We start from the raw sequence: 12,929 nt of genomic DNA, 5'->3' as shown, positions 1-12,929 counted from the left end.
TGGAGTCATGAAGTAACAAAAAGGTGTTAAACATATCAAAATATATTTTATTTTGGAGATTCTCCAAAGTAGCCACCCTTTGCCTTGACAGCTTTGTAGACTCTTGGCATTCTCTCAAACAGTTTCATGAGGTAATCACTTGCGTGTGTGATCTGTGTAAACGTCTAGATCAAACCCCCTGGTCTGCCACAAGTGATGGAGAATGTGGGAAATCTGACAACGTGGTCAGACCAGGGTTGACGTTTATGCAGTATCATCATGAACGCTAGAAGAACAGCGTCTACAGAATGTCTGCCTTCTTGAGGAAGTCAGGAAGCTGCGAGAAGAAACACAGACCGAATTGCATCACATTCAGTTTTTAATCAAGCTTTCGGAGGATGACGACATCGAGACCTACCTCTGCACGTTCGAACAGATAGCACTCCGGGAATGATGGCCCAAGGCGAAGTGGGTAAGTCTGCTGGCCAAGGCGAAGTTGGTGAGTCTGCTGGCCCCGTTCCTGTCCGGAGACGCCCAAAAGGTGCATTATGACCTCAACACCGAATAGGCGGCTAACTACGACTGTCTCGAGGGAGGTACTAAGCCGCTACGGTTACAGCCTGGCTCGTCGTGCCCAACTGGTCCACGACTGGAGGTTTGTGGCCGATGCTTCCCCCCGAGCCCAGATGAGCAACCTACTGCGCATCACCAGAGCATGGCTCCTAACTGACGTAGCCACCCTCCCCGATATTGACAATGTGGTCATGGATCGCTTCTTCACGACATGAAGAGGGCGGCGAGCCTACGCATGCCCCAGACCTTGGAGGACCTTTTGGGAGCCGTGGAGACGCACCATTATACCGAGGCCCTGCTGAAGAGGACACAGGCCGAGTCTGAAAGCTGTCGGAGGGGACGGAAGGACAACCCCACCACGTACTCCCCAATCCGACAGTCAGCCAGGCTAAAGGACTGCAGACCCGCAGAGAGACAGCCTGGGGAGAGTTGACCCACCGCCGATGACCCTAGGTAAATGGAGACCAAAGGAGGTGTTTTGAGTGTGGTGCCTGGGGACACATTGCATGGCATTGTCCGGGTCGATAGTAGTCAAAGCCATCAGCGGGCCCCGGAGATGAGCTGGGCCACGCAGTAAACTATGTGACCTCCTGTTGGACCCACAGCGAACCACCAGCACGCATGGTCCCGTTGAATGTTGACAGTCACGACACCCATGCTCTGTTGGATTCCGGGAGTGTGTTAACGCTCGTACAAGCGTGTCTGCTGGCCCATCCGAGCGACCGTGGTGAGGAGATGATGGTCTCCTGTGTCCATGGCAACACCAAGTGATATTCGACTGGGCAGGCCTACATCGTGACGCCACAAGGGAGCTGCCAGATGGTGGTTCCTGAGTTGCTGGTACCCCTCCTCATGGGACGAGATTGTCCGCTGTTCACGGCACTGTGGAAAAGAGCACGAACCGGCGATCAACGAGCAGACACGGAGCAAGCAGTTGCCAACCCCGGGTCTATGGACCCGGAACCAACCTCACCTGGTGAACAACCGGAGGAGGAGCCCATGCTCCCCCACCTCAAATTTCAAGGTACCTGCTGAGACACCTGAGAGGACAGTTCGGGACCGCCCAGTGGGAGGGTCCGAACTTGAAATCGGCCGAATAAATGCTGCGGAAGGTCATCGTGCGGGACGGGAAGAATTGGGACCGGCTACTACCCCACCTAATGTTCTCGATCCGAGAAGTGCACAGGACCACTGGTTTTTCCCCTTTTAAGCTCCTCTACGGGAGGAGACTATGCAGTCTTCTGGATCTCGCCAAGGAGGTGTGGGAAGCCCAGCCGACCCCCTTTACGCAGCATGGTGGAACACATAGAGAAGACGAGGGAGCGGATAACAGCCTTATGGCTAGTAGTAAGGGAACATACGGAGAAGGCTCAGCGCGCTCAAGCCAAGGTCTACAATCGGGGTACCCAGCCCCGAGAGTTCCATGTGGGTGACAACGTGCTAGTTTTTTAAGTGCGTCAAGGTGGAACTGGACGCACTCAGGCAAGCCGGGTTGACAGCGAATGCCAAGAAATGCAAGCTGGCGTTCGAGGATGTGGAGTACCTAGGGTATTTTATCGGATGGGGGAACGTCAAGCCCCAGGAGACGAAGGTCCAGGTGGTTTGTGACTGGCCCGTTCCCCGCATCAAGACATGGCAAGTCCTTCCGAAAACAGTGAAGTGGTCGGATGAGGCCGAAGCGGTGTTCAGGCGCCTGAAGGAAGCCTTGTGCTCCCATCCGATTCTCGTGACGCACAATTTCCAGGTCCCGATGCTGGTGCAGACGGATGCCTGCAACACGGGACTAGGGGCCGTCCTGTCGCAGGTACACCCCATCATGTACGGAAGCCGGAAGTTGATACCTGAGCAAAGAAGTACTTGATTTTTCGAGAGTGTCTAGCGGTGAAGTGGGCGCTAGATACTCTTAAGTATTACCTGTTGGGCACCCACCCACCCTGGTCACAGACCATGCTCCTCCGGCCAGGACTAATTGAGGCTGGTGAGTAATCAAGGGGCTGAATGCTCACCAGCCATACGGGGCCCATAAAGGTGCCAGGAGTGCAGCACACAGGAGGGTTGGAGGTAGCGCGAGGTTGCTACCAGATAACGTCCTCACAGTCTGCTAGAACCGAGGGGCTAGGTGTTCTACCCCAGGGGAGACGGCATTCCCCAGAGCCCAGAAGGCATTAACCCAGAAGAGGAGACTGGTTTCTTTTCTTTTTCTTTGTTTTAAATAAACACCCTTGAAACTGAGGCGTCACACTTGTGTCCATGCCTGATCTGTGTAAACGTCTAGATTAAACCCCCTGGTCTGCCACACCAGTCATATGAAATCCATAGATTAGGTCCTAATCAATTTATTTCAATTGACTGATTTCCTTATATGAACTATAACTCAGTAAAATCTTTGAAATTGTTGCATGTTGCGTTTTTATATTTTTGTTCAATGTAGAAGTCACCGACAGTACCACCGACTATGGCAAGCTGATACTTGCTCTCCTTGGAGCTGCTGTTTTCAGCCCGTAAACAGGTCAACGGTGCAGTGTTGAAACCGAGTCGATGACCTGGTCAATACCTTTCCCTGCTTCCTTTTCAGCGATCTGCAGTCTGACATTGATTGACAAGCAGTAAATATTCTGCCGCTCAGGCCGGCCATGTAATTAAAAGGAGCCATGCTGTGTCCCTATTTTCTATTTTGGTGAGCCATCTTTACCGCTCTCAATTTCTGTTGCCATCAGCCAATACAATGCAACTTTTTGTTGTTTTTCCCCCTAGAGGGATTGGCATTTAGGAATCCCCTTTTTAGTGTGTTTAGGAAACACTTAATTTAGCCTATTTTGTCAGTCATTTCATTTATTTTCCAAACAGAGTAATTGCCTGGTAGGGAGCCATGGCTGCTCAGGGCCAATGTACAGGGCTGCTTTGTCTGGCTAACCACACTCATTGATTAGAGGATGTCTGTAAATATCCCGTGTGCTCCCTATCTGTTTCTTTCTCTCCTTCCTTGGTTTGTTTGGAGGTTCAGTAGATGGCTGTATGAACACACAGAATATTCTCAAATGTTTAGCAACAATTTCTACTACATACATACCATAGTAGATGAAGCCACGCTGAGCTAAGCACTTTGAGACCAAGTGAAATCCAGTCTATTATGATACTTACAATCTTTTTTTGTAAGTTGATATTTCAATTTAAATGCAATTCTACTCACGGTAAAATGTTGTAATTACACAGGTATGCTTGATAATAGGAGTAATTGTGCTTTGTGCCATGTGCAGCTATTACAGATAGCTTACGTAGGCCTACGTAAATCAACGTTATCGTTTGAGTTGAAAAGAAGCATGAATGAAGGAAAAGTCCCTTGACAGGCTCATTGATGTAGGCCATAAGTGCTCCAACACAGTTGTGTGCTGGTTCTCCCTGTCTATTGGTGCACAAAGCTGCTTTGAACTCTCTACTTCCCACTGGAACAACTGCCCCTTCTGTTACACTGGCGCAGGGGATGCCACAACTGTTTAGACCGGTGGTTTTGTCTTTAAAAAGGACTTAATTTCCTCTAAAAACTGTATTGTGGGGTTGGATGAGAATATGACAAATTATGAAGGGGCCCTTTCTCAATGTGTTGGCTTTACTTGGTAGTCAGCATTGAGTTGCTGTATGCTTTAGGCAGTTTAGCATTCCTTTGCGTCGGCTCTTTCAGACTCATCCGTCATCCTCTCAACATTGCTTAAAAATATGTTTCCTCTATAATAACTTATATCAGCACTAACGTGTTACAGAAAAACATTGAGTAATAGTGAGTGCAACTAATATAAAATATTTTTCTGTCATTATAAAACTATTCCAGTACTCCTAATTCCAGGATTTCTACTCGGGGTCCACCTGCCTTAAGCTTAAATGGCCAATGCAGCTAATTTAAATCTCAATATTAAATAATTTCTCTGTAACAATTATTATTGTTATAGATTTCCATTAAAATGGGCAAATGTATCTTTCTAGCAAAAAAACTATTTCTCAAGCCAGAATTTTGCTAGGACTGTCTGGGAGTGGACTGAGTGGGGAGAGGGAAACAGAAAATTAGCTGTTTGTAACTCTCTTTATTGGTCTATTAACCAATTCATCGTATGGTGTTGTCACCATGGACAGCTGGAAATCCCACCTATCCAAACCTGCTGATTGGAAAGTGTGGAGATTGTATTTTAAATCAGCAACTATCAGGAATTAACACTGATCACACGTTTACAGTATTAGTTTCATGAGCTGTTGTACAATATGATCTAAAACACAGAAAAAAACAATTTGGACTGCACTGGGCCGTTAAAAGTGTTGAAATCCTTGGTCTTGCTCAGTGTCTCATCTATACTGAGCAAAAACTATAAATGCAACATGCAACAATTTCAAAGATTTTACTGAGTTACAGTTCATATGAGGAAATCAGTCAATTTAAATAAATTCATTAGGCCCTAATCTATTTATTTCACATGACTGGGAATACAGATGCATCTGTTGGTCACATAAACCTTTAAAAAAATGTGCATTCAAATTGGCATTGATAAAATGCAATTGTGTTCGTTGTCCGTAGCATATGCTTGTCCATACCATAACCCCACCCCATACTGCCAAATTCTCTAAATTGACATTGGAGATGGCTTATGGTAGAGAAATTAACATTAAATTATTTGGCAACAGCTCTAGTGGACATTCTTGCAGTCAGCATGCCAATTGCACTCTGCCCCAAAACTTGAGACATCTGTGGAATAGTGTTACGTGACATAACTGCACATTTTAGAGTGGCCTTTTATTGTCCCCACCACAATATCCACCTGTGTAATGATCATGCTGTTTAATCAGCTTCTTGATATGCCACACCTGTCAGGTGGATGGATTATCTTGGCAAATGAGAAATGCTCACTAACAGGGATGTAAAAAAAATTGTACACAAAATCTGAGAGAAATAAGGTTTTTGTGCGTATGGAAAATGTCTGGGATCTTATATTTCAGTTCATGAAACTATTTATCTTCATACAACAGACCTGCATCTGTCAATGCTGCAGTCAGCTCTCTGCTGAAGGAAAGAAGACCTCGGAATACAAAGCCTGTCTGTTGTCCACACTGCATTATACCAATAATGGAAAAATATTCATAAACCACACCAAAAACTATGGTTATGGTGACCACAGATGTATTTAAAAAAATATATATATTCTTTGGAATTTGAAAATCTATGTTTAAATATCATTTTCAGTTTATTTCAGAGTTTGCAATGCAAAAGTATTTTGATCAATTCAGTTTTGTTGCTATGCAGACCAAGACTTCCTTTGGTTAGAGTGAAACCTATTTACATTAAGTGAAGGCTGAAAATCCATTCAAAAATGTAATGGTGTATCATTTAAATAGATTGTATGAGCTATTCATTTTATGTCCTGTAATTACATTATATTGATGTGAACATAAATAGAAAATGTCATTTGGAATAAAAACATGTTGTTTTTTTGTTTAATCCCCGAGAATATTATGTAGATGACTGCTCCTCCGTTTCTCCAACAAAGAGAGGAGATGTGTGTTGTTTTCTTGAATCTGCAGACAGGAAAAAAAAAAGTGAAATAAGTTGAATGGACAACAAAGACTTTAAAAAGGCCAAAGAGAAACTAGCCCCTGTATGACAGTCTATTGAACGAGTTCTGTAGAGGTCTGTGTACATTGAACATGCCCCTCCTTGCTCCAGGCCCCTCTATTCTAGGTCTGTGATGTTTTCTACTGCTTTGACAGTACTAAAAATATATATTCCACAGAGCCAGAACCAAACAGTATACCAGAGTCCTGTATATGCAATTGGTGCACAAGTTAATTCTTTATTTTATACAAAGATGAACTCGCTTTTCAGCAATTGTCTAATGTCCCTGTCCCTTTTTTGTGTGTGTGTGTGTGTGTGTGGGGGGGGGGCAGCGTAATTATGTGGCCAATTAACAGAACCAAGGTAGATATTTTTTTGCCAGCTCCTTTCCCCCCCCCCCTTCATGATTCCTGACACACAGTTTCCTTTCACAGGCAGGGAGAGATGTGTTCTCACCAGCCAACCCATTACTGCCTCTCCTCCCAATAGCTTTGTCTAGCCTCCTCTTTCTACCGGCTGAAAAGACAAGAGAAGAAAAAGCCATACCCAGTATTCCCTGCTGGGCCAATTCTTCCTCTATAGAAATCAGACGGTTGTATTTAGTCAGCCGCTCTCCACGACTCAGACCTCCCAGTTTGACATACCCAACTCCCAGGCCTACGACCTGAGGGAGAGAGCAAAACGCACAATGACAACAGTTTACAGGCATAGAGCGCCAACATGCAACTGCTCATCAGCAAGGGAAAGACAAGACGCCGTCAGTTAGCTTTGTTGTAGTGTGAGTACACAATGACAGGCAAACTGTTTATGATATCTCTTCAACAGAGGTTATTGGGCCTTGTAAATACACACACTTGTATTGTCAAACTCGTGTAGAACAGAATACATACATAATTGCTGAGTTACTGCAATTGATTGTGGGTTGTTCCACGAAATGAGTGCCTTTTGTATGAGTGCCTTGGATATTTTAAGAAGAAATTGCGTGCAAATATTTAATAAAAAAATGTTGTTATATAAAATTAAATGCCCTTTAATATAGACCACATTGAATATTCAATAAATCAAATTTTTTATATAATTAGACTAAAGAGCCCAAATTCTGCATTTTGAAATCTCTGACTTCTAGGAAGATTTTAACCCAATTAACCCAAACACTTCTCCAAGTTTTCACCATCATTCTAAAGCACTAGTTATTTAGATGGGATAAAAATGTTTCAACAACTTTTTTGTGAAACTTGGATTCAATTGTTCCATTCCCCATGTTACAAGGGGATTTATGGCTGATTTAAGATAAAGTTGTCAACCCTGTTATGGTCAACCCCGTTATACTTATTAGGCACTTACTATAGTTCTTTTTTTATTTAACCTCTTGTGAAGGAAAAATGTGTTTTTCAAGAAGTTGAACATGTGCTTTTTATGACAGAAAGTAAAAAATTAGGTATAATAACATTTTAAAAATCATCAAGTTCCACTACGTAGCCCTTTACACTTGTACCCGTATACAGGTTGAAAATGGCAGATTTGGGCACTGGTAAGCTCCTAAATTGGAACGCAGTGGCTGTACAGTAACAAGCTATACATGACATCAGAGCTCAGGCTCTACGCTTCATTCACAGCATTCTTGGGTTTTGACTGACAGCCGTTCTGAACTTGGGCACAGCACGCGACAAGATGTTGCCCCAATCCCTCCGACTAATTGGTCAACTTTTGCATTTTTTTGAGTCAGGGAACTGCTGTAAAGTAAGATGACTCGTTGTATTTTGAAAGATGAGACATTGAGGATTATAATAAACACCCCTTTGATGTCATACAAGCGAGCCAAACACCTGTGAGTCCAAACGTGCACTTCACATTTCCATATCATAAAACTTGTCATATACAGTGTCAACATTTTTTTATCACTGTGTTAGATGTACAGTTACAAGATGACATGGTGTCATAACCTGAATGCACTCATGACTCCTTTCTAAACGCACCAAAATAACAATCTGTTTTTTTAATTGCCCCGTATGATCCTATTTTATAACTTAGCTAGTCATGTAGTCAATAGAACAAGCTTTCAAATTATGCCCACCTGACCCAGATTGCGATTTATAATGGGCTGTTTTTGGATTGCATAAACAACAGTAATTGTGTGATGGCTGAGATGCAGGGTTGTGTTCCAAACAAAACAACTACAGGTGTGCTTGTTCTAGTTCCTCAACAGCACAGCTAGAAGAGCTCAAAAGCACTTTGTAGCTGAAGACTTCTTTGAGTCATAAAAGTGCACTGAAATAACTTAGGAACTGTGCACACTTTGGAGAGGTGTGTGTGACCACTTGGAGACACCAGTTAGTCCTCCCACTCAAACCCTTGTAACTTTTTTTGTTTTATGTCGCACCTACCCCACATTTTCCAGGAATATTCGTATCATGTTACTGAATGTATCCAGTGTATTTTCAAATTTTGTTATTAGCTAATGCGGTGAAAAGTACAGTAAATGTAAAATGCACATAAAAGCAACAGTGTAATGTTTGGATTCAGTTTTGTGTCCCAGCTGAAATGTTGTGTCCTCAACTTTGGTCTAAAACGGTCCCCTTTCAATTGCTACCATGCTTATGCATATTATTATCATATTTCTTCTGTAAGAAACATTTCAATTGAGCCCTATCCATATATGCCAATTCCCACGAGTGTAAAGGGTTAAAAGGCACCTAATTGGTGGAACGACCCTTGTCAGACTTACAAAAGAGTTTCAGTCAAACAGATTGATAGATAAAGACACAGAGAGAGATAGACATGTAAACATATAGATGTAAAGAGACACACAAAGCCAGCGAGTAGATGACTAAACCTCACCATATCGGAGAGGGCGTCGTCACTGCAGGGCTCACCGCACGTCGTTCCAATTATCACTGCACCTGACATACAAAAGGTGACACACACACACACACACACACACACTCAAGTCATTTACTGTACATGACCAGGTCAATTAATCAACTCTTTACACTATCTGTCATTACAGGGGTTCGTTCCCTCTTGAAATACACTGCATTCCCCAAAATAAACATTAACAAACTAACAAACCTTAGTTTCATATAGAAAAACATTCATTTGAGTGAGATCGTAAGAACAAAGGTAATCTCCGAAACCCGGAACTTAAAATCTTGCGAAATTGTGTCAGATGCTCGGTTAAATCCTGAGGGGAGACATGTTAGAAAATATACTGACGAGACTAACGAAGCCCTCTAAGTGGAAACTATCGCGGTGAATCCCCAACAAGCCCCTCGGCCCTACCAGAGATACTTCATATAAAGGTTACGTTACTCTGCTCAGACATTGCATCCATCAACCAACGGTTGCATGCCACGTCATTCGACTGAACCGTTGGGCACCAGATTGCTATAACATATGATGTGGTTAGCTGATACTTCAAATACCAATCCAGACTAGGGTTGAAAGGCGGGAAACCGGTTACAGAGATAATACCAAGAATTACCGCCCAAACCACTCCCTTTTCCCGGGATAAATCACTTAGAGAAACCGGTAAATTATAATCAATTATTTATATGAACAGCGTGACGTGAAATGGAACTGTTCCATTTTATGCAATGTCTCAATCTGGATTCTCTAAGGCTTTCTCTCTGCTCTCTGCATGATCAATCATCAATGCTCAGGGTGGGGACAGACTGCCCATCTCAGTATGGACCGCAGTTCACAATGCATGTCGACCTATCATCTCATCATGGTAACTTTTTTTCTTGTGACAGGTGGGCCTACATTTTCTGCAGCAGAGTCTATGCTACAGTAACATAAACACCGAATGCGTCTCTAATGTACACATCTCCATCTGGCTTTTCGGGGTCACATTATTTGTTTAATTTTAAAGATACATTTTTTTAAACAGCCTATCACTCGAATATCATTGCTTTAAAGTAGTGCACGTGCAAGCACTCTTGCAGCATTTCTATATTTTTACTATTTTCTACATTCTACATGTAGAATAATAGTGAAGACATCAAAACTATGAAATAACACACATGGAATCATGTAGGAACCAAAAAAGTGTTATACAAGTCAAAATATATTTTATATTTGAGATTTTTCAAAGTAGCCACCCTTTGCCTTGATGACAGCTTTGCACACGCTTGGCATTCTCTCAACCAGCTTCACCTGGAATGCTTTTCCAACAGTTTTGAAGGAGTTCCCACATCTGCTGAGCACTTTTTGGCTGCTTTTCCTTCACTCTGTGGTCAAACTCATCCCAAACCATCTCAATTGGGTTGAGGTCGGGGGATAGTGGAGGCCAGGTCATCTGATGCAGCATTCCATCACTCTTCTTCTTGGTCTCTTATATATATACGGTGCATTCGGAAAGTATTCAGACCCCTTGACAAAGATGTTAGTTCGGGTTCAAGTCCGGGCTCTGGCTGGGCCACTCAAGGACATTCAGAGACTTGTCCCGAAACCACTCCTGCATTGTCTTGGCTGTGTGCTTAGGGTTGTTGTCCTGTTGGAAGATTAACCTTCACACCAGTATGAGGTACCTAAGCGCTCTGGAGTAGGTTTTCATCAAGGATCTTTCTGTACTTTGCTCCGTTCATCTTTTCCTCAATCCTGACTAGTCTTCCAGTCCCTGCCGCTGAAAAATATCCCCACAGCATGATCCTGCCACCATCATGCTTCACCAAAGGGGATGAGTGTGACGCTTGGCTATCAGGCCAAAGAGTTCAATCTTGGTTTCATCAGACCAGAGAATCTTGTTTCACATGTTCTGAGAGTCCTTTAGGTGCCTTTTGGCAAACTCCTAGTGAGCTGTCATGTGCCTTTTACTGAGGAGTGGCTTACTTCTGGCCACTCTACCATAAAGGCCTGGTTGTTGGAGTGCTGCAGGGATGGTTGTCCTTCTGGAAGGTTCTCACATCTCCACAGAGGAACTCTGGAGCTCTGTCAGAGTGACCATCGGGTTCTTGGTCACCTCCCTGACCAAGGCCCTTCTCCCCTGATTGCTCAGTTTTCCTGGACGGCCAGCTCTAGGAAGAGTATTGGTGGTTCCAAACTTCTTCCTTTAAGAATGATGGAGGCCACTGTGTTATTGGGGACCTTCATGGCTGCAGACATTTTTTTGGTATCCTTCCCCAGATCTGTGCCTCGACACAATCCTGTCTCGGAGTTCTACAGACAATTCCTTTTACCTCATGGCTTGGTTTTTGCTCTGACATGCACTGTCAACTGTGAGACCTTATATAGACAGGTGCATTTCCAAATCATTTCCAATCAATTGCATTTACCACAGGTGGACTCCAATCAAGTTGTAGGAACATCTCAAGGATGTTCAATGGAAACAGGATGCACCTGAGCTCAATTTTGAGTCTCATAGCAAAGGGTCTGAATACTTATGTAAATAAGGTATTTCAGTTTTTATTTTGAATACATTTGCACACATTTCTAAAAACAATTATTGCTTTGTCATTATGGGGTATTGTGTGTAGATTGATGATACATTTGTTTTTATTTAATCCATTTAAGAATAAGGCTGTAACCTAACAAAATTTGGAAAAAGTGAAGTTGTCTAAATACTTTCCGAATGAACTGTACATGTATTGGATAACGATACAATCATTTGGGCTTTTTTGGGCTTGTGCTCATAAAATGTCTTTAATGTAGGGTTCCTAAAAATGTATTTAATGTATGGCTCATCAGGCTCAGGTAGCATCAGGCTTGAATGTTCATTTAAAGCTCTTATCAAATCCAGACATAGGCCTATTTATGTGCTTAATATGCTTGTGAATGACACTTCCGGTTTTGGAGGGAAATACAAGGTTACCCGGGAGAAAGGTGATTTATTTTCAGGATGGAACATTTGTAAAATACCGGGAAAATATTCAACCCTAATCCAGATGTTGCAAGATCTGGCATGTGTCCACAATGCCTGGGCAAAGGAATGCGCCCAATGACGAGATACTTGTGTCTCCACCCTAACAATGGAATTCGTTGTCCACAGAGTATTATTTGTATATTTTTTTGAATATTCGATGAGGGGTGTTGATGTCAACTCCCTGTATTCTATGCTAGCCTCATGAACATGCATAGACCATCTCGAATTTCAACAGGACCAACTACGATAGAGTTTCCGGCACGTCGCGTTCATCACACGTATATCAGTACACTCGTAACAACCTAAGCATTATGAAACTTCTATTAGATCCAATAAGCCTCATGACTAAACTCAACATTATCATTGCCCCGATACAAAAACTCCACATTTGTATCATTTCACCCAGTCATTTCACCCGTTTTATGTACTACGCCATTAAATTGTGTACTACATCATCCATTTCGTATGCTATGTTACGTCCTGCAAAAATTATAATGATTATTTATAATTTTTATTCGTATGATATGTTACGAATTTGTTGCGCTTAAGTTCCTGGAGTGCATCTCTAACATGGACAGATTTTGGGCCCTTACCAACTCATCGTCACGTGTTGCTGACGAAACTCCAAGGGTGACTTCAAGAGTAGCGAGGGGATCAAATAAACCCAGCAACTTCGGAACGCACTCGTGATTCGATTGATGCAATTCATGTTCCACATTTAAATAATAACATTTGCATGAAATTCAAATTCCCCCTGTCATTTTACAATATATAAATCTCAGTTACAGTGAAATGTTTTACTTGGGATGCATTTATTTTGTTACATGTATCAAGCCTCTAAATCAGACACAAACAAAATACACGTGGCTCATTAATAAGACTCGCCTTTCCATTCTGTTGTATTAAATTGCGCAAAACTACAAA

General features: G+C 42.7%; 1 protein-coding gene across 1 annotated transcript in view; it reads right to left on the bottom strand.

The window, feature by feature from the left end:
- Positions 1-5,696: 5,696 nt before the first annotated feature.
- Positions 5,697-12,929, bottom strand: part of eno4 (enolase 4) — a 43,390-nt gene continuing 36,157 nt past the window's right edge. Inside the window, exons 11-13 of the mRNA XM_014202762.2 lie at positions 8,984-9,045; positions 6,692-6,809; positions 5,697-6,108 (exon numbers count right to left, since the gene is read on the bottom strand). Of these exons, the coding sequence (XP_014058237.2) occupies positions 6,044-6,108; positions 6,692-6,809; positions 8,984-9,045 (245 nt within the window). The 3' untranslated portion in view covers positions 5,697-6,043. The remainder of the gene's footprint in view (positions 6,109-6,691; positions 6,810-8,983; positions 9,046-12,929) is intronic.

This window comes from Salmo salar, chromosome ssa01, assembly GCF_905237065.1.
Source record: "Salmo salar chromosome ssa01, Ssal_v3.1, whole genome shotgun sequence".
Taxonomy (NCBI): domain Eukaryota; kingdom Metazoa; phylum Chordata; class Actinopteri; order Salmoniformes; family Salmonidae; genus Salmo; species Salmo salar.
This window is presented reverse-complemented; position numbering and strand designations above follow the sequence as displayed.